At 59.2% G+C, this 20,643-nt stretch overlaps 1 protein-coding gene across 10 annotated transcripts in view; it reads left to right on the plus strand.

Moving 5' to 3' along the window:
- The window catches only part of ARHGEF10 (Rho guanine nucleotide exchange factor 10), a 72,645-nt gene that overhangs the window by 35,122 nt on the left and 16,880 nt on the right, over nucleotides 1–20,643 (plus strand). For 5 of the 10 annotated variants that reach the window (XM_074353395.1, XM_074353391.1, XM_074353396.1 and 2 more), the window contains 15 exons: nucleotides 569–678; nucleotides 3,580–3,657; nucleotides 3,888–4,067; nucleotides 4,429–4,545; nucleotides 5,431–5,523; nucleotides 8,109–8,279; nucleotides 9,982–10,127; nucleotides 11,059–11,240; nucleotides 15,455–15,603; nucleotides 15,999–16,126; nucleotides 16,287–16,387; nucleotides 17,733–17,854; nucleotides 18,659–18,745; nucleotides 19,569–19,792; nucleotides 20,381–20,538. In XM_074353395.1, coding sequence (XP_074209496.1) covers nucleotides 569–678; nucleotides 3,580–3,657; nucleotides 3,888–4,067; nucleotides 4,429–4,545; nucleotides 5,431–5,523; nucleotides 8,109–8,279; nucleotides 9,982–10,127; nucleotides 11,059–11,240; nucleotides 15,455–15,603; nucleotides 15,999–16,126; nucleotides 16,287–16,387; nucleotides 17,733–17,854; nucleotides 18,659–18,745; nucleotides 19,569–19,792; nucleotides 20,381–20,538 — 2,046 coding nt within the window. The remainder of the gene's footprint in view (nucleotides 1–568; nucleotides 679–3,579; nucleotides 3,658–3,887; nucleotides 4,068–4,428; nucleotides 4,546–5,430; nucleotides 5,524–8,108; nucleotides 8,280–9,981; nucleotides 10,128–11,058; nucleotides 11,241–15,454; nucleotides 15,604–15,998; nucleotides 16,127–16,286; nucleotides 16,388–17,732; nucleotides 17,855–18,658; nucleotides 18,746–19,568; nucleotides 19,793–20,380; nucleotides 20,539–20,643) is intronic. The other 5 variants (XM_074353393.1, XM_074353397.1, XM_074353394.1 and 2 more) reach the window with 3 other exon arrangements.

The raw sequence follows: 20,643 nt of genomic DNA on the forward strand, positions 1-20,643 counted from the left end.
AGGTGTGTAGACACTGTGGGTTTTAAAAGCTCCCAGGCAGTTTTCTTCTCTAGGGTTTTGTATCTTTGAGGTGGCCTCTGGGTTCGTGTCACCTGAGGACTCCTGTGCATTTCTGGTTTTCCAGCCGCTTCGTGGATTCTTCAGATTATTTAGCTGCATCTAAGTCTTTAGAAATGAGGTTAGCTTTGGTCAGAAGTTTTTGATTTTGGGAAAGTGGTACCTTTTCAGATTTCTGGTGAGAAAGGCCGACAGCCAGGAAGTTCTCACTGACCGAGGGTCGGTGCGCAGTCGTTCCTGGCTGCCTGTCTTTGTTCCTGGCTGGCATTTTATAGATGAAAAAATTGAAACGTGTATTTCTACCTTACCGTCTGGGTATTCAAATGACACATCTATCTGGAAGTTATACGCTGAGTATTGAGAATTTCAAACACCGACAGGTGCTGGGTTGCTCTTGAGGGAAGGGAGTTCTCTTGGGTTTGTCTGCCCAAGGCGTCGGCTGCTACCTTGGCTGTGCTGTTAGAAATGTGCTGTTTCCATGTCCAACGAGCACGTTCTGTCTGTCTTTAAGATCACAGGTCCTGTCTGGAGGAGGAGGAGCAGAACGTGTTTATTGACGTGGACTGCAGGCACCCGGAAGCCGTCCTGACCCCGATGCCCGAAGGCTTATCTCAGCAGCAGGTGGGCGAGCCGGGCTGCTGCTCCGCTTCGTGACTTATTTTCAGCCAGAGCAGCCGGGCTGGCTGCTCACGTGCCGCTGGGGTCACCTGCTGTCACAAACTCCTGGTCGCTCCATCCACCTGGGCTCCTCCACGGGCCTCTCCTGGTCCAGCAAGGAAGGGGCTAACCCTGCAGCTGTGGCCTCCGGGGCCTGGTCAGGAGCTGTGTTCTGGGCTCCAGCATCCGGGCCGTAGATTTCGAGTATCACCCCCAGTGTAACTGTGGAAATGCGTGGAAGGCGGGGGACACCTCAGATAGCCTTTGAGCCCCCCCCACACACTTCACCTCGTGTAGTCCCTGCACGTTCCCCGGGGAGAGGGGGATACCGGGCCCAGAGGAGGTCATGGTCGGGGTGGCCCGTGAGATGGCGTGGCTGCGTCCAGCTCCATCCGCATCCCGCGTCCTCCGCCTCCCGCACGCTCCCGGGTCTGAAATGTGGCCCCCATGCCGGCGGGGACAGGGCTCTGCTGGCCCCGCTCGTGGTCCTGCTTCATGGCTCATGCACCTGGCTGAGCCTCGCAAGTTTGAAAAGGGAACTGACTGCTGGAAAATGCCCTCGACCTCGCCGGGGGGCCTCTGGCTGGGACGTGCCCACCTTTGGGGCCCCTGCGGCCAGGCCCTGTTCTTGGATGACATGGTGTCGTGTGGCACGGTATGCAGCAGAGCCCCCGGGCCGGGAGCACCACGGGAAGGGCCGTGGACGGGGCAGCTGGCCGTGCAGAGAGGGGGGCTCGGGTGGGCCGGAGGCACAGTGACCACTTGGTGTCACTGTCTGAGCCTGGACTTGGGGGCGGTGAGGGGTGGTGAGGGTCGGCCAGGAGACAGAGGGTAGAGGTGTTTTGAGCCTGGAGGGCCTTAACAGACACTCACGCCTGCTGCTCTGTGGTCGCCCCCAGAGGGCTGGGTGGTAACAGCGAGGACGGGTGTGTCCGGGGTCGGGAAAGGTCACCCCGGAAGGCGTCCACAGACCTGTTCCGACCCCGGCACTGCGGCAGCGGGAGACTCTGGTGGGGCGGGTGGCTCCGTCTGTGCGCTGTCCTCCGCTGTGAAGCGGGGACGCTGTACCCCCTGCGTCTCCCTTGTGGCGGATCAGGACTCCGAAGTGGTGCGGGCCGGGCTCTTCCGGGCACCTCGCAGGCGCCCTCCGCGTGGAGCACGCGGCGGCTGGGCTCTGACTTGTGCTTCGGCTTCTGTGCGCGTCGCCCTGCTCGCTTCCTCCACCGCACGGCTCACAGAGGCCACGTCTTTCCCGCTGGTAACTGCCGGTTCTCACAGGAGTTTCTCTTAAAAGATTAAACCAGGATGTTGACGCTCTTTTTAATTTCTTCCAAAGTTGAAATAAGGCCCCATAACTGTCAGGAAAAGTGCAGGGTATCCAGCAGTCTTCACGTGTCTATCCAGACAGCCCTCTTTACTTCCTGGGTGGGCGTTCATTTTGAAGCAGCCTTGATGCTGAAGGGCCTCCGGTCCGGGCACAGGCGGGCTGCTCCCTCCTCCTCCAGCCCCGAGACCCGAGACCTCCACGCTGACGGCTTTGCAGGAGAGCCTGTCCTGGGGCTGAGTTCTCCCCACAACCTCGGGGTGGGGGTCTCGGAAGACTGAGCCTGGGAACCCGCACTGGGCGCGCTGTCCATGGCTGACCTGACTGCAGCGGCCGTGAGATCCCGGTAGCTGGCTGGTTTTACTTTGTGTTTTCCAGTTGTCTTAGTAGCAGTTCCAGGTCCTTCGACCTGATACATTGGTGTCGTCTCAGGACTTTAAATACATTTAATTCCTAGGTTGGATCCCCCAGCCCCCCAGATACCCTGAGTGCAGACTTGGGATGGTGTCTGGGACTCTGGGTTTGGGGAGGAGGCGGCCCGGATTTGACCGTCTGCAGTGTGGGGCGCATCCCGGTCGTGGGGTCTCACCCTCGTTTCAGAGCGCGGGCCTGTGGGCCGACCGTGCTGGGAGTCAGCCGCGGGAGGGCGGTGTGTGTGCGCTTGTGTTTTAGTCTTGACAACCCTTTACGTCACTTTCTTCCTCAAGGACCCCAGAAGGGTTGATTTTTGCCTTAATTATGTGAATGGAACAGCCTTTTTTGTAAAGAAAGGAGTCAGTCCCTCGGTGTCCGAGCCTGGAGTGGGGACTGGAGGCGTCTCCTGTGGAAGAGGCGCCCTCTGCCGCCAGGGGGCATCGTGGTTCTGAAATGAGTCTCCCCGCCGCGGGCTGCGGCCAGGGGTGCCTGTGGGTGTGGGTTGGGTTAGGAATTTGTGCCTGCGTGTGCTTCAGTAACGAAAAGTAAACCCAGTGTCGTCACCATTTGCAATCAAGGATCCCAGACAGTAGAGGACCTTTTGCAGCTGGAAATGACACTGGTCACTCACTCACGCGTCCTCAGCCTCGGAGGTGAGCTGTGCCTCCACCTTCCAAAAGCTTTTTTTTTTTTTTAAGTAACTTTGGAATGATTTTAGATTAGTGTTACTGACATCATTCTCTGAGTCAAGACTGGAACTGTGTTTTTAATACTTAGTGCATCCTTGAAATACCGTGTAACTCCACGCTGGACACGTAAAATGCTATCAGTTAGTTCAGCTCATTGTCACTGGGTAAGTGAGTGAAACTGTTATTAATGTAGTTACAGCTTATAATTTGAGGGTTAAAAACACACAACAAAATTGAGGTGATGGGGGAAGCACATTTGTGCCCAGCATGGGAGTTAGTTAACACATCATCTAAAATATTTAAAGACCTTGGGAGGTTTCGCTGACCTACTGTTTTGAAAACAAAAACTTCTTTATCATCGTGCGTCAACATAGAAGTAAAATTGATCTGTTGTCTTCTGAGGCCGTTTTCGACCATCATGCTTTCAAATCCCAACAGGTGGTGAGAAGGTACATTCTGGGCTCTGTTGTCGACAGTGAGAAGAACTATGTGGATGCTCTGAAGAGGATCCTGGAGGTACGGAAGTGCCTCGCTACGCAGTGCGTTTGTTTTGTTACATATGTACGTTGACATGTGTGAACCGTAAAGTACTCATTTGCAGAATTCTCAAAATGGTCTAAGAACCGCGTGTGTGCTGACCTCAGTGGTGGGGGGGCTTGCTTTGCCATAAGTGTGACTTGCACGGGGGCCTGTCTGTGCCTGTCGGGGGCCGTGCGAGCACCCGTGCCGTCCCTGCCCCCTCCCAGCAATATGAGAGGCCGCTGTCCGAGATGGAGCCCAAGATGTTGAGCGAGAGGAAGCTGCGGACCGTGTTCTACCGGGTCAAGGAGGTCCTGCAGTGCCACTGCCTGTTCCAGATGGCGCTGGCCAGCCGCGTGGCCGAGTGGGACTCCGTGGAGATGATCGGAGACGTCTTCGTGGCCTCGGTAAGCCGGCCCCTTCCATCCCTCCCTGCTGCCTCTCACCTGGAGGTGAGATCGGAGCGCCCGCCATTGGGAGGCCATCATCAGGACAAGTCCTTAACTGAGACCCGCGGCGCCACGGTTCGGAGCAGGGATGCTAAAGAGCACTGGGGGCGGCACAGTGAGAGAACCAGCCATTTAACAACTCCTAGCAAGTTTGTTCAAAGGAGAAAGCGATCACACAGCCTAACGAAGTTTATCCTGTGAGAACGTTGGTGGCTGAGGATCATCTCTGGTGCGGGATTCAGTCTTTTGTGACAAGCTCGGGAAGGGGGCGTTTGTACTCTGCGTTGTTTATGCTTCTCAATTTTCTCCTGTATTTCAGTTTTCCAAGTCCATGGTGCTGGATGCTTACAGTGAATATGTGAATAATTTTAGCACAGCGGTGGCAATCCTTAAGAAAACGTGTGCTACAAAACCTGCTTTTCTTGAATTTTTAAAGGTAAGCACTTAAAAAAAAATGGGGTGTTTTAATACCTTCTGATAAGAGGTCCCGTGTCAGAGTACTTCCTAATGAAAATTTCCCAAACCTTTTGCCTGTACAAGTAGAATGTTCTTTATTGTAAAGATTTTAGCGCCATCAGGACCCCAGCTCTTGGATCAGTGCTAGAAATAAAGGTGAATTTCTAGTGGTAACGTAGCTTTTTGAAAATAACTGTTTTTTGCATGTCCTTGGAAGTGTGCGGGTGGCCTCTTGCTTCCGGCCTTCAGCACAGCGCTGGGGGGAGCAGGGCATGGCGTTCGGGGTCTGGGTTGGAGGGCTCCGTGGCGCTCTGGGCGTCGGGCAGCGAGGCCGAGCCCCACGTGGCTGGTGGGGCTCCTGAGCTGGGGGCCTCCTCTGATGTCGGGAGCGGGGCGGGGCTGCCCACCCTCTGCACGGCTGAGCGAAGCCTCCGGTGGGGAGGTCTGGCCCAGCGCAGGATGAGCCCCGACAGCAGGGAGGGTTCGCCCCCGACGCGCAGGGCCCGCTGCCTTCAAGGGCCCTTGCAGCTCTGATTCAGGATTCTGTGACTTTTTGGGGGGAGAACTGCACTTTTCTTGTGGGTATAGAACCTCAGAAGCTTACTTAGCCCTTAGAGGGTGGAGATCAGACCCCAAGTGGGCGAGCACCAGTCCAGCAGTCAGAGGTGGCTCTCAAACCCGGAGTGAAGACCGGGGAAGGCTGCGGCCAGGAGGCCAGGCAGGGCGCCCTGTGGACGCAGGTGCACCCGCGTGCGTGCGAGGTGCGAGGTGCGGAGGCTGTTTTGGAGCAGGTCTGCAGCACAGGCAGGCGTGGGTGCCCCCGGCCAGCCACGTCCGCGTGCGAGTGAGCGCCCGTCTCCCGCAGCAGTGCCAGGAGTCCAGCCCCGACCGCGTCACGCTCTACAGCCTGATGATGAAGCCCATACAGAGGTTCCCGCAGTTCATCCTGCTGCTCCAGGTACGCCCCTCTGTGCGCCTGTCTGTGCTCCTCACCGGCTCGGATGTGGGCCGGCCTGGCCTTACTGAGTGTCTCCTCTTGCCGACGGCAGGCTCTCAGCCCCTCCTCTCCTCTGAGCAGTGACATGAGGTCATGGCCGGGGGGTGGGGTGGGCTCTAGGGACCCCAACCTGCTGAACGAGGTCAAAACGCCCCCAGTCCGACACCAACTTCCCAGAAGAGTGTCGGACCCCGCAGTGAGGGGCTCCGTCCCAGAAGATGGCCCCCACTTCAGACACCAGTGGGAAGTGGGGGGCGGGCTGCACACGGTCACCAGGCGGGGGGGTACCAGAAGGTCCAGGGTCTTGCTCTGGGGTCAGGCGTGTGCCTGGGGCGGGGTGGGGGGTGGCTCAGGAACCTGTGCCAGTACTTACGCGAACTGACTGTGGTTGACGGAGCCTGTATGCGGCCCGAGTGGGGGAGGTCTGTGAAGTAGGGTTTCCAGATTTCCCCACCCAGCAGCTTTTTAGGCTGTCTTCTCAGCTAGATGCGGGTGCTGGTTTAAAGAGGAGGCTGGTTTGAGTGCAGATACAAGACGTCACACCAGGAAGGCCCTCCCCTGCTGGGTGCAGCTCGGTCTCCCGGGGCTCGAGGCCCAGACACCGGGCGGGGTCAGCGCTCACCTGGCTGCGTAGGTGGACGTGGGGCATCGGGAGTGGTGGTGTCCTGGGAGGGTCCCCCGTGGCCTCTGCCCACGCGGGTTTCTCAGTGACCACTCAGCTCCCATCTCTCATTAAATCAAGCGACTTTGCTTGGCTGCCTGGCCATTGATGCTGGTTGAAGATGGACAGTGAACGTCCCCAGCCACGGGGACGACTTGCGGACACACTGCCCACCCATCACGTGGTTCCAGATTTTAGAAGGTGGTTTTTGGGAGAATCCTGCTCGCTTTCCCCGTATCCTTGTTTTTGCTTATCCCCAAATGATTCGATTTCCTGGGCAGGAGTAGATGGAAAGTCAGGATCAGAACTTGGTTTGGCTGAAGGCCTCGTCCTCTTGAGCAGATGCGTCTGCTCGCCCTGGTCCTCTCCGGGCTCCCCAGTGCTTCCCACGTGGCCCGTCCCCTCTGCCCGCTCCCGCCCCACCTGGGCACCTGCCCAACTCTCCTGGCAGAAAACAATCTTCACGGTGACTTGACGGCAGGGCAGCATCCAGGCTGCTGGTCCCAGGTCAGCCTGAGCAGGCGCCCCGCGGGGCGGGCCCTCCGGCCTTTCTGCTTCCTGAGCATGCCCAGTCATGGGGGCGGGGCTCAGACAGGTTACCTAGGAGACGGTTGTGGGGATGTGCCCGGGGTCCCCGCCTCCCAGGACCCACTGGAAGACGGGGCAGGTGTCCTCCGTCCCTGAGCTCTGAGTGTGCGGTGGAGGGGCTGGAGGGGGTGGCGGCAGGGGACAGTGCACCCTTCCTCCACTTTTCAGCCCTGCCAGCCGCTCCCCTGCCTCTTGTGTCTCTGCTCTCTGGTCCTCACCCCACCTGAACCTCCTTAGCTCGGGGGCCCATTACCTGTGGTCACTGTGACCCTACGGCCATGTCCCTGGCCCCTCGGTGCCTGCCGGACTCTAACACGTGGCCCCAGAAGCCTTTGTTTTTATCCCAGTTCCCTTCCCTCTCGTGTGTGCCAGAACAAGCGGCGGTGTGGGAGTGCCAACTCACGGCCCGGTTCTGTGCGGTGCTCATGCTGCTGACGGCCCCGGGGCCCGGCCGGCACTGCCCGTGGGCTGTGTTGGTACAGGGCTTCCTTTGACGATGCTTCGCTTTGCCTTGATGGGGTTTGACATGATTCACAGGGAAACAGTCGCCTGGAACAGGAGATACTGTTCACTGCAACGGAAAACGAGTGATCATGATGCAGACTGAAAAGGACAAGAGGTTTAAGGGGACGAGGGCACGGCGCAGATCCTGGGGGGCGGGCGGGTGGAAGCACGCGGAGGGAGGCCCAGTCTCGCCTGCCCTCCTTCTGCGATGTCGACAGGTGACGTGGCCCGGCACTTGGCTGTCTCTCTGGAGAGCTGACTCCGAGTTTGACCCATGTGGTGCCGTTGCTCGGTGACCGAGCTGTGCTCTGTGCGCTGCCTGGGCCACGTGGCCTGCAGAGCTGTGAGGCCCAGGACGCAGGCCCGCCGTGTGAGCCGAGGCCAGTGCGGTGGGGGCCAGCGGTGCTCCCGTGTCCCACCTGGACCGCCTGGGGCCTGGCTCCCCTGGTCTGACTTAAGCTGGGGCAGTGGTCCGACTGTCAGCAGAGAGCAGAGATTTCTGAGGCCGGGGAACGCGCGCTTGGGGGGTGTCCTCTGCCGGGATGTGCATGTGGCTCTGGCTCCATCTGCATCACCATTTAATCAGTCTCTGCTGTTTTCACACAGGGAGCTTCAGGTGTCGGCCAGGCGGGTCACCGTGCTCGCTGTCCCTCCCCTGGGGCTCGTTCCACTCTTCCCCGGAAGGGGCTGGCGCCGCCCCCCCGCTGGCCGTGTGTGGCCGTGGCTGGCGTGCGAGGACCACCCGCTGCCCCCACACCCGTCACACGGCCCCTCTATCTTGTCTCTCTGAAAGGACATGTTGAAGAACACGTCCCGAGGCCACCCCGACCGGCTGCCCCTGCAGATGGCGCTGACGGAGCTCGAGACGCTGGCAGAGAAGCTGAACGAGAGGAAGAGGGACGCTGACCGGCGCTGCGAGATCAGGCAGATAGCCAAGGCCGCCAACGAGCGCTACGTGAGCAAGGTGAGGCCGCGCTGGGCGCGCGCTGTCCCCTCCGTGCTGGCGGCCCTGCCTGGTGCCCGCCCCGCTCTGTGCTGGTGTGCGCTGCCCGCTCTGTGCCGGTGGCCACGCCTGGTGCGTGCTGTCCCCTTCATGCCGGTGGCCGTCGCCCTCTCGCTGCTTGTTTCTCCTCTCCTGGAACCTCTGCCAGGAGGCCCTTGACGGAGGGTCGGTGGGGAGGCACAGGGGTCGCGAGTGCTGGACGATGTGCACCTTCTTAGGAAAGGGGCCCCCAGGTGGACTAGGTCCTCATGGACCCAGGACCCCAAAAGGACACGAGCCACCCTTCAGCTGGCTTTTACCTCCAGAATGTGGTATTCCACCGTAGACGGCCCCGTTTAAAGCACAGGTGTCCGCATGCACTTTTATCTGTGCCCATCCACACACGGCCTGCGCGTCCGTTATCGTGAAGAAGTGACGTGGAGAACAGCTTGAAGGCGGTCTTTGCAGAACTGCGTGTAGCTTCATGTTCACAAAGCCGTTTCCCTGCCGCGGTGACCTCGTGTCAGGCCCCAGGAGGAGGTTTGCTGCTGTGAGCCGTGTGAGGCTGGGCCTTGTGGCTGAAGTCACCTTTGTTTTTGTTGGCGGGGGTGACTTCCTGCTACAGAAGGACATCCAGTAGTTTAACTGCAGGAACCTGGTTGTCATACATCGCAAGCTGAGGTTTCCCTGATTCTCTGATGATATGTGTGGGAATTTAACATGTGGACACTCGCGCTCGCTGATGAGTGGCTTCTGTTGTGTCAGGTCCGCTCCCCGCTCCCCACGGTGCCCGAGTGTCTGGGAACCCGGGATGTGCTTCGGGGACAAGGGAAGTGGTGTTTCCTTGCTGTCACCTCAGTGCGCACGTGGCCCCACCCCTGCCCCCGTGCAGGCGGAGTGCCCCGGCGAGGCCGGCCAGCCGGGCGGCCAGTGTGGGCGTCTGCGCTGAGGATTCCGGGTTTCCTACTGGGCAAAATTGCTAAAAATGGGCCTGACTTCTGTACAGGTTTGTCATTTTACTAATTCACACGAAGCATCTTTACAAAGAACCAAGCGTATTTTGTTTGGTGAAGGTTTTACGTGTCGGACCATAAGCCCTGAGGGTGTTTTCTTAATTATGCTATCCTTTGGGAAAACAAAATTACGAAATAGTTACTTTCACTCACAGACATTCCTGGTGGTTGATACAGTGACATGAGTAACACAGGGTGGGGTGACAGCCTGTCGGGGATGGAGCGAGTCTTCCCGGGGGGGAAGACACTGAGTGATGCTGGAAGGGGCCAAGCCTCCTTGGCTGGATCGGTGCCTCCGACGTGGACGTCATGCTTCCGGAGGAAGTTAGAGTCCTGTCCCTGTGCGGTTCGCTCAGAAAAGGCCACGTGGTGTGGGCCACGCGTGAAGTGTGGTCAGGAGTACACGGATTCTCTTTAAGGGAAGAAGTCTATAAAACTTTGACATCATCTGCTCCAGTGGTTTGCAAGCTTTTTTTCTCATCGTTTTTCTTTTTTTTGGGCTGGGGGTGTAATTAGGTTTATTTATTTACTTTAGTGGAGGTGCTGGGGGGGAACCCAGGACCTCGTGCACACTGGGCATGCGCTCCACCCTGCGCTGCACCCCCACCCCTGTGTCCTTCCTTGGTGAGCCGGGTTGTGGTAACTGTGTCCCCATCACTGTGAATTCTCAGCTTCTCAGCAGCGGGAGTCGGTACCTCGTGCGCTCCGACGACATGATAGAAACCGTCTACAACGACCGGGGCGAGGTGGTGAAGACCAAAGAACGCCGGCTCTTCATGCTGAGCGACGTGCTGATGTGCGCCACGGTCAGCACGCGGTAAGGACATGTCACGGGAAACGGTGTCCAGCGTCCGCATCTCACTCAGACCAGACAGTCTGTGTGCAGAGCCCCGGTCCCAGGTCCTGTGATTTATGGGGTCACCAGTGTCCTGTGTCTGCGTCTCACTCAGACCAGACAGTCTGTGTGCAGAGCCCCACCCCAGGTCCTGTGATTTACGGGGTCACCAGTGTCCTGTGTCTGCGTCTCACTCAGACCAGACAGTCTGTGTGCAGAGCCCCGCCCCAGGTCCTGTGATTTACGGGGTCACCAGTGTCCTGTGTCTGCGTCTCACTCAGACTGGACGGTCTGTGTGCAGAGCCCCGGCCCCAGGTCCTGTGATTTACGGGGTCACCAGTGTCCTGTGTCTGTGTCTCACTCAGACTGGATGGTCTGTGTGCAGAGCCCCGGCCCCAGGTCCTGTGATTTACGGGGTCACCAGTGTCCTGTGTCTGCGTCTCACTCAGACTGGATGGTCTGTGTGCAGAGCCCCAGCCCCAGGTCCTGTGATCTATATGGTCACCAGTGTTCTGTGATTTGTGTGGTCCCGTCTGAGTCTCCAGGTCACTGCGGGTGGAGGCTGGGACGTGTGTCTGTGTTTTCTCTTTAAACAAAGGCTGATGTTGGAGCTGGAAACTCAGCTGAATTTCCCTGTGGCCCCACTCCATCCTCTGCAGTTCCTGATTTTATCATCGTCCAAATTCTTTCTCATTAGTTACTTCTCTGTAAATGCATTTCTGATGATTTTTTTCTTAATAAACTTGTGTGTTTGTGGTCCGGGAAAACCCTTTGTGAAACCCAGTGGTCACTCCGGTGAGAGAGTCAGGACTACGATCGCACAGCCCAGGCGTTTCTCGCTCAAGTGTCTGGGGAGAAAAGCGCGGTGACGCTTGTGCGACTGTTGGTAAGCGGAGGGTTTTGGTCGTTGCAGCACCTCGCACGACAGCAGCGCGCTGACGTCCACCAGCCAGCGGTACCTGCTGAAGTGGAGCGTCCCTCTTGGGCACGTGGAAGTCGTAGAATACGGCGGCAGCGATGGCGCCGGGGAGAGCAGCCGGTGTCCCCTGGTGCACGCGCCCGAGAGCCTGGCGGTGGTGGCCAGCACCAAGCCAAGTAAGCGACCCCTCCGTGCACGTGCTCGCAGGGCTGGGACCGGTGTAGCTCCGGCGTTGGGACCCCTTCCTCAGCCTCTGGCGGCACCGAGGGGGAGAGCTGTGGGGTGACGCGGTCCCTGGAGTCTGTTCACCGGGGTCTGGCTGTGGATGCAAGCACCCCGTCGCCCTGTCGCTGTCCTCTGAGCCCATCCCCCGGCTGTCGTGTGCGTCCTGGGTTTACTGTGGGGCCCGGCCCTGGGCTGTGTTTCCCTTCAGCAGCTGGGGCGTAGATGTGTCTTTAAAATGCCTTCTAGATTGAAACAGGTTTTTTAACAAAGTAGAGCTTGCTAGTTGTGTGCGTGCCGGACGATGGGCGCAGGGCAGGCTCTCCTGGGCTGTTGCTGGCTCTGGAGTGAGGCTCGGAGGCCGTCCAGCCCTCAGTGATGCCGGGAGGGGCAGCCGCTGGGGCTGCATTGGCTCTGTCCAGGTTTGTCCAGGAGAGAGGGACCGTCTTGCTGGGGACAGTGAGCTGTCTGTGTGGCGTGAGCCTGTCCTGGTGATCCCAGCGCCGTCTGAGCCCCGAGTGCCTCGGGTGGGTTTGTGCAGATGAGAGCTGGCCCGGCCGGAATCCCGGGAGTCCCGGTTCAGCTGGGCTGCCCCGGCGTCCCAGGGCTTTTGTGGAACAGATTTGCCCCCACCTCCTGTCGCCGTCGCTGCCTTGGCTTCCTGTGCTCCCCCTGCCTGTCATCCCTAAATTATTTTGAGAAGCTAAGTTCGAGTTCCTCGTTCCTGGGCGATGGTCACGCGACTCGACTCTCCAGTCTGAGGGACTCTCCTCTGACACGCAGAGCTGGAGGGCCTGGCCTGTTCAGGGATGAAGGCGCGTGGCAGCTGCGTGGGGCCCGCGTCCTGGGGAGCAGCAGGTGGGCCGCGCTCTGCTTTGCCCCTTGGCGCCCTTGACCTGACCTGGGGTCGCGTTAGACCCTCCCTCCAGGGTGGGGCCTCCGAGTGGGTCCTGGGGTTAGTTTACGCTTCCCGGCCCCCTGGACTCATTTTGCAAAATTCTGTGTGTTTTCTGGCGGGTGATAGAGGTTTCAGTGACTCCTCGAGTCGGGGCCGGCGGGGGGAAGGCGGACCTGGACCCTCCGTTGCTGATCTTGCTGATGTTTCTGTATCTAATCACGAAATCGAACCCTAAATAACGTACAGTTCATAACTGTTGATTCTGCCTCAATTTAAAAAAGTCTTTGATTTTTAAGATACCAGACTTCCCTGAGTTAAACGGAAGTTCTGGAAAGGAGCATTTAGCCCAGGGCCAGAGGTGCTGGGCAGGGCAGGCCCGCCCTTCTCGTCCTGCCCGGATTGTTCCTTGGCCGCAGCCCTGGTCCCGCCCACCGCCCCGGGACTGCTCACTCTTGTCCAGCTGGATTCCGTCTGCGGCGTCCCCCTCTCCCCGCCCTCCTCCCTCCTGCCCAGAGACCCCGGCTCTGAAATCTCCTGCCACCCAGGTCGCGGGTGTGACGGAGGGGCCTGGCCATGCAGGGCAGCATGTCGTGTCCGCCTGGGGTCCTGCGTCCGCGCCCCTGGGAGTCTCTGGGCCGAGTTGCTGTTGCCTTGGCCACAGCGATCCGCTTAGCTTTCAACCCTGGATTTTCAGGCCAGTTGCCGGGTTTCCGTGGAGACAGCGGGTGTGCGTGAGAAGCCCGCTGCCCCCCACCCGGGTGCTGGGCCCGGGGACCAGACGGCGGGGAAGCCAACCAACCGGAACCCTGATTTGTTGTTTCTGTAAGTTTAGCCAGAAAAAGAGATTCCTCCCCCAGCCGAAGGCAGCCTCTGCGGAAGCAGTGACTGCTCTGTGCTCCGCCCCGGTGAGTGGAGCAGGCCCTCGGGCACTGGTGTGTGTCTGTGATCACCGCGCCGCCGCTCGCTGCTGTGTCCCCGGTGTGCCCTTCCGCAGAGCGTCCCTGGGGCTCCCCCTGTGTGGCCCTCGTCAGGTTTTCAGACATGGGGTGAAGACTGAGAAACCCCCTTCAGCCCCATAAAGGAGGGTTCCCTGGTGCCCTGGGGACGGTCCTCCCTCCCGCGATGGGGCGACCGGGGCAGGGCTGCCTGGCCCTCGTGTGGCAGCCGGGAGCGGCCCCGCGCCGTGGTCCTGATGCCGCTGTGCGTTCCCCGCCGTTCTCTCTGTCTCCAGAGCCTGCCCCGGGTCCCTGGCTGCCCAGCAGCCCGAGTCCTCTCTGCTCTGACCAGCGTGGCTTCCCTCCATCACGCCGGGCCCTCGTCCTGCCTGGTTCCCACCTGCCCTCCCCCTGCTGAGACAGGTTGGGCTGGCAGGTGCTGGTCCGGGTTGTCCCAGCTGCCTGGCTGGCGGGCAGCATCTGTCCTGGTGACCAGGCGCCCCTCTTGTCCTCATGCCATGGACCGTCCGCCCCACCTCCCGTGGCCCCCACCGGCTGGAAGGCAGAAAAGCCCCTCTTTTCTTTCATCCCAGTTCTGCCGCCTCTCGGTGAGCTTCCTGCCTCTCCTCCTCCGGCAGAGAGTAGGTGCCCATTCACTTTAGAGCCTCTTGGTCACAGAAGCAGAAGTCGGATTCTGAATCGGTTCCCAGTCTCTGAGCCGTTCTCCAGGTTGGGATGGTCTCAGAGGGCTTGCCAGTGACTCCACTGGTCAGGCGTGTGTTAACCTGACGTGCCTGTAAATTCACCGCGTGTCCACTTCACTCCTGGAAACGCTCCAGCAGCTTCAGAACTCTGATTCAGCTTCAGCCCTTTTGCTGATTCCCCCCGAAACGTAGCTCATTCGGTGGAGACCAAAACGGCTGGAATCCATTAATGGGTAACTCTTCAGTGAAGGCGGGCAGGCTGCCGAGGGCCTGGCTGGTTTGGGTGATGCTGTGGGAGTGCGTGGCCTTCGTGGGATCCCCCGCGTGGGGCAGCCACCTGTCGAGGGCCACATGTATCTGAGATTTAGGGAACCCCCAGTGTCCCTCCAGGTTTAACCGTCACCCACCTTGCCACTCCTCCGAGGAAGCACGTTCTTACTGGTTAAAGGAACAGGAGAGCCCTGAACTCAGGAGGGTGGGTTGTCGGGGGGCATCTTAATGGAAAAAAGATACAAATAGGACCTGCTGGCCGGGCTGCAGTGTTCCACGTGCAGGGGCGGGGCCTTGGGGGCGCGGCAGGTGCTGGAGTGAACAGACCCTCATCTGAGTGTGGACCCTTAAGACAAGTTACACAAGTTTCTGTAACACACGTGGCATTTACCTTAGCTCACAGAGTTCTTTTCTGTGGCTCCTCTGGACACTGCTGTGAGGTGGCAGGACAGTGCCGGCCACGCTGTCCCTGTTGACAGACTAGGTGACAGAGATGGGAGAGGTTTCGGGGTGTCCTTTTGGTGCTCCCAGGGGCTTCCTGGGTCCCAGAGGTAGATCCGGCCGGGGAGGTAGAGCATCGCCACTGGTCCTCCCCAGCGTGACTCTCGGCGTGGGCTTCTGTCTCTGAGGCACTTGCTTAGGTGGAAAAGCGTCTTCTCTCCTGGGGCCTTAGGGTGGCTGGGTTAGCAGAGGAGGAAAGGTGTGCGTCCCAACTTCAAGCACAGACGTCAGACTCTTGGTGCTCCCAGTTGAGAATCAGCTGCCAGTGTCCCTTCTGTGTGGTTCACACTGTATCTCAGGGATGGACCGTGAGACGGGGTGCAGACCGTGCCGGACTTTGCTTACGGTTCACAGCTGAAGGGGTGTAACTGTTTGGATCCAAGTTAGATACTTGTCCTCCAAAACCAAGGGATTTCTTCTAACAAAGGGCACATCAGTTGATTTGATGTGCAAATATAAATACACCATTTACGTGTTAAAAAATTGGTGTGGGCACCATGTGAGCACTTTTATACAGCACCCTTAAAAAGGCAAAACTGGAACATGATGGCCAGCAGACAGCTGGTGTGGGGCGGGTGGGGCTGGGGTCTCTCCGGGCCTCTCGTGAGCCTCCCCGTCCCCGCGGCCGTGATGGTTCCGTGGTTCTCTGAGATTTTAACATCCCGGACCTGGGAAACGGTGCCTATGAGGGAGGCCTATGCTACTGCAGCTTTTCTGCAAGTCCAACATTATTCCAAAATTAAAAGTCAGAGAAGGAAAAGCATCTCATTATCTGAAAACACGCACTCTTTAAAAATGCTGGACGAGCTAGACTGTGTTTCTGTGTTTCCTTCCTCGAGCGCCGGCGTGAACAGCTGTAGGTCTGTGCTGTTTTCTGTCGTCTTGTTTTGCAGACAGGGTTTACATGGGGCCAGGACAGCTGTATCAGGATCTACAAAACTTGCTGCATGACTTAAATGTAATTGGTCAGATCACTCAACTGATTGGAAACCTCAAAGGAAACTATCAGGTAATAGTTGAAGGCATTAGATTTAAAATCCTCCTTTTATTTCTGAATCAGTGTCAGCATGAGAGCACATCTCCCAGTTCTATTAGAAGTGAGAATTGACCTTAATGGTCAGAACTGATCCAATTGTCTGTTTTCTCCTGTTTTGGAGGAGGCGAAGCTCTTCCAGCGTAACTTCCCTTCATTCTGGGGCAGACTTGCATGTCCGTGGTCTCTGAGGGTGGTCCCAGCCAAACCACCACGTGACCCCACTCCCAAAGGGGTCTTTGTTGCCATCAGATGAGTGTTGCTCGTCCCCCTGAGGTTTTCACATGACGGCCTTGGTTTTCTCTTCCCCAGGATGGACGACCGAAACGTCCTTCAGCCCCTCTCAATGTGCCTGTGCGTTTCCTTCGTAGAACTTGAACCAGTCAGTGGCCCACGACTGGACCTCGGGGTTACAGAGACTCGTCTTGAAGAAGGAAGAGGAGATCAGGGCGGCCGACTGCTGCCGGATTCAGCTGCAGCTCCCGGGGAAGCAGGACAAGTCAGTGGGGACCCGGGCAGGGCGCCCCCGCCACCGGGGCTGAGGACGTGGCTCTCGCCTCACGTGTCTCCGTGGTGGGGGCTCCGTCCCACGGGGAGACACGGAGCCTGACCCCCCCGGACGGGGTGCGTTCCCGGGGTGAAGGCTCCCCTCTCGGCAGGTCTGGCCGGCCCACGTTCTTCACCGCCGTGTTCAACACCTTCACCCCTGCCATCAAGGAGTCCTGGACCCACAACCTGCAGATGGCTAAGCTCGCGCTCGGTAAGAGCCCACTGATTTCAGCTGGCGAGGCCAGTCCCTGCCCTGTGGTGAGGTGTGCACCCAGGAGGGCAGGGTCACGGCTGAGAAGTTGGCTTGACAGACGGTTCAGCCGGTCACCTGAAAGGCTCTTTCCAGGCAGGAAAAGTTAAAAAAAAACCGGCATAAGTGATTTTTTAAAGACATTTATATTATAATTTAAAGGTTGTAGGAGAAAGAAAGCCTCACTTTAATTAGAACAAAACATTAGTATTAGTTGAGATGGAAGTAAAGGCCCTTTGAGTCTGTGGCCTGTGAGTCGGGGGTCCCAGCCCCTGGTCTGCCCCACGGGGTGAGCAGGTGAGGGCTCCTCTCAGCCTTTTCCTGCCCTGCACCTGCGGGGTCAGACACAGGACCGGATGGCGTCCCCAAAGACCCCCCCCCGAAGACCCCCCGGCAGGTTCTGTCAGAGACAGGAGTGACTCAGGGATGTTCCAGTCCCCTTGGCCTCGCCCTCTGTGACCCGCGTACCAGACAGACAGGTGGGTGTGATGCACTGACCGCGCAGATGTGTGATTTACGCACACAGGTCTGCTGTGCGGAGCACGGGGCTGTCCTGTGTCTGTGCGTAAACTCCTCATTCAGATGCAAACACCCTGAAATGTTAACTGGAAATAAGATGAAGAAGAGAAGTAGGCAGAGGGACGCCTGCTCACCCCCCAGTGAGGGAGGTCAGTGAGAGAAGGCCTTTGTCAGGGGGACGGCTGTCTGGAGTGGCCCGAGCCCCAGGGAGGGGGCAGAGCGCGGCCCCTTTCTCTCTGCCCGGGTCAGTTGGTGGTTTATCAGGCCGGCTTCCAGGCGGCCTCGTGAGCGAGGAGATGGCCCGGTCTCTGCCGAGTGAGTGGAACGTGGAGATGAGCTCATTTCGTCTTCAGATGCTCACTTTCAGAGCGAGACTGGCGACCACTTAGCAGACCTGCTGCTTCCTCTCCGTGTACGTCTTACCCTGTGGCCTCGTGCCGCTTAAAGCCTCCTCCTCAGTTCCCAGCGCCTGAGTCTAAACAGGTCAGTTTCTTGGAAGGAAAGGTAAGGGAGGACAGGTGGCCTGCGCAGTGACGGTTCCCAGGCCGCCGGTGGGCTGGGCCCCGAGGCGGGAGCCGGGCACGCCCGTGCTCAGATGCGGCCAGAGCGTCGCTGGGTAAACCAGCCAGAGAGCGGCCCCTCCTGTGAGGAAGGGCCGTTCCCCGAAGTAAAAGGTGCAGTTCTCCAGTCTCGCCAGAGTAGGGAGCAGACTCCCCCGCCGCCCCGGGCGCCCGTGGAAGGTGCCAACCCCTCTGTTCCCTCCCCACCCCCGACCCCGCGGCTGCAGAGGAGGAGAACCACCTGGGCTGGCTCTGCACGGAGGATGACGGGAACCAGATTAAGAAGGAGAGACACCCCCTCCTCGTGGGACACATGCCAGTGACGGTGGCCAAGCAGCAGGAGTTCAAGGTGACGGCGGGCGGGCCCGGAGTCGCGTGTCCACATGGGCAGTTACCAGCAGGGAAGGGGCTCGGCGCGGCCCTGGGCGCTGCCTGTCCAGGCGGCTCGGGGAGGGCCTGGTGGTTTCAGACCAAAGCCCACTTTCTGGAGCCACAGCTGAGCGCCCCCCAACCCGGCACTTGTGATCCAGGCCCACACGTCTCGGCCCCAGGGGCTCCCGGCCTCTCACTCGGGGACACTTAGCCTCCCCTCAGGTCACCGCCGGCAGCCTCGTGGTTGCATGAGGTGTGGTGCCTACTGTGCTGGAGCAGACCCTGTCTCGGGGGACGTTGCATCCCTGTTCCTCTGCTGTCGGTCCCAGCACTGCAGCCGGTGCCTGCAGGGGCTTCAGGACCTGGCTGTGTCTCCCTAAGAAGCACGACAGTCATGGCCATTTCTCACGTCTGGTCTCCGGCCGACACTCAGACCTGGAGCCCACGTGTCCCTGGGGCTCCCTCAGCTGAGGGGGACCCCTCCCAGGGAGAGACAGGGCGCCGCCCGCGGTGTTGCGCAGCTCCCCCACCCACACTGGCCCCGGACAGGCTCCCTGCCGCTTGCTCCCAGCGGGCGCTGGGGTCTGAAGCCACCGCAGAGGGAGCGCTTACCTCGGTGCTCGCGTCCAAAAAGCTCGTTTTTGGGACTCCACACACTGAGCTTTCCCTGCCTTTGGAGTTGCTGTGGTTCGTGTCAACCCTGCCGTCCATTTAAGACAGGCCTGCTTGCCTCCTCCGAGTCCCGCTTTAAACTCGGGCCTCTGATTTAACCCGCTTGTAGATCGAATGTGCGGTTTATAACCCCGAGCCGTATCTGAATGACGAGGCCCGGCCAGACTCCTGTTCCACGGCGCATGGCTTCCTGTGGGTAAGATGCCTTTGTCTGTTTGAACGCAAGTCTGCGAAGAATCCGTAGTAATGGGATGGGAAATTGCAGTTTGGAGCGGTTCAACAGGACACTGTTAGGGGCCAGCGTGTCCACATTGTGCCTGCAAACTCAGAAGTCACGGAGCGGGAAGGGGAGCCCGTGCCTCCTCGAGCAGATGGAGAATGCCAAGGGGTCAGAATGTCCGTCCCTTTTGTTTTCCGTCTAGAACGTTGCCAGGTGAAATTCAGTCCAAAGACAGCTAACTCAAGTACTAGCATAAGTGACGTGCTTTGTCGGTTTGGGCGGTGAAGCTGCGTGGACAGGGATCTGCGAGGAAGGCGTGGCTCGCGGGCGGAGCCGGCCCAGGTCCCTCTGGTGCTGGAGCAGCCGCCCTCCCGCTGCGCGAGGTGCCGAGGGTGCACCCTGCCCTCTGCTCTCTTTCTGGGGACCTGTCTTCTCACGTGAGGCCTGTTACGCACTAAGTGTTACAGTGTAAACGTTGGCATCAGTCTGCTTTTTCAGAATTTGAATTACGTGTGGATCAGCCTTGACCACCGTGTGGTGCTGGGTGCGTGACTTTTAAAGGATGAAAATGTGCCTTTAAAAAAAAACCTGAGTCCGTGTTATTAAAATTGAAAGGAAAAGGAATTTAATTAGCGTGCTGCAGGGGGAACGGGGTCTGTTTGCAGACCGTTTAGACGTCATCTGGTTCTCGTGAGCGCACTGGGTCCGCATGAGCGCCGACTGTCTCCGAGGCCGTGGGTGGGGTCCCAGTGGCCCTGGAGCGCCCTCGTTCACAGCCCCCCCCCGTCCCCCCATTCAGATCGGAAGCTGTGCTGCTCAAATGGGCCAGATCGCCATCGTCTCCTTTCAAAGTCCCAGCCCCAAAGTCATCGAGTGCTTCAACGTCGAGTCCCGCATCCTGTGCATGGCGTACGTGCCCGCGGAGGAGAAGCCGCGGGGGCCCGGCGCCCCCCCGGAGCCCGAGGCTACGGCGGGGCACGTGCTGGGCGTCCCCACCATCTGCTTAGGGACGGAGGAGGGGAGGTGAGCCCGTACGCTGTGTCACACAGGCCTCTAGGCTTCGTCAGCGGCAGAGCTGTGGGGCCCCGGTGGACAGTCCCCGCGGCCCTCTGCTGGGAGGGACCTGATGCAGGTGGACGTGGGCGGGTCTCGCACTTGGAAGCGGCCGGTGACTGAGGCCGTGGATGTCACCCTAGGAAACCCCAGGGAGAAACGGTGACTCTTCGCAGGGACTGTCTTAGGTGCACCTGCCGTTTGCACGGACGTGCTTCGTTCTTACTCGTGCTTTCCCTGTGCAGCTCTGATACTTTGGAGTAAAGCAGGGCCGTGTTCTGTGTCCTTGTCGACCTGAACGTCCGCAGGGTTTAAAGGAAAGTTAAAATGATTTTCCTGATGCGATGTTCCAGGATCTGTAGGAAGAACTAAGATTGATTGATTGATTGATTGATTTTTGAATAACTGGGAACTTGCCTCTTGAAAGGAAGGAGAGATCACTGTGGGAGTGGCCGAGATTCCAGAAGGAGTGGGGGGGACGGGGAGGCAGCGCTGGGCGTGGCCGTGGGACGGACGGCCTGGCCCCCTCCCCGTGTTAGCTCCTCTTCTCTCGCGCAGCATCTCCGTCTATAAGAGCAGCCAGGGCTCCAAGAAGGTGCAGCTGCAGCATTTCTTCACCCCCGAGAAGTGCGCGGTCCTGAGCTTGGCCTGCTCGCCGCGCAGCCTGTACGCTGGCCTGGTCAGCGGGGCCGTGGCCGTCTACGCCAGAGCAGAAGGTGACCGTCCCGCGGGCGCGGCTGTCCTGGGAAGGGGGTCGCTCTGGGCCTAGTGTCGCGTCCCGTCAGCGTCCATCACCCCTCGTCCCCGCCACGTGGAGGGTG

The sequence above is a fragment of the Camelus bactrianus genome, chromosome 26 (genome assembly GCF_048773025.1).
Source record: "Camelus bactrianus isolate YW-2024 breed Bactrian camel chromosome 26, ASM4877302v1, whole genome shotgun sequence".
Taxonomy (NCBI): Eukaryota; Metazoa; Chordata; class Mammalia; order Artiodactyla; family Camelidae; genus Camelus; species Camelus bactrianus.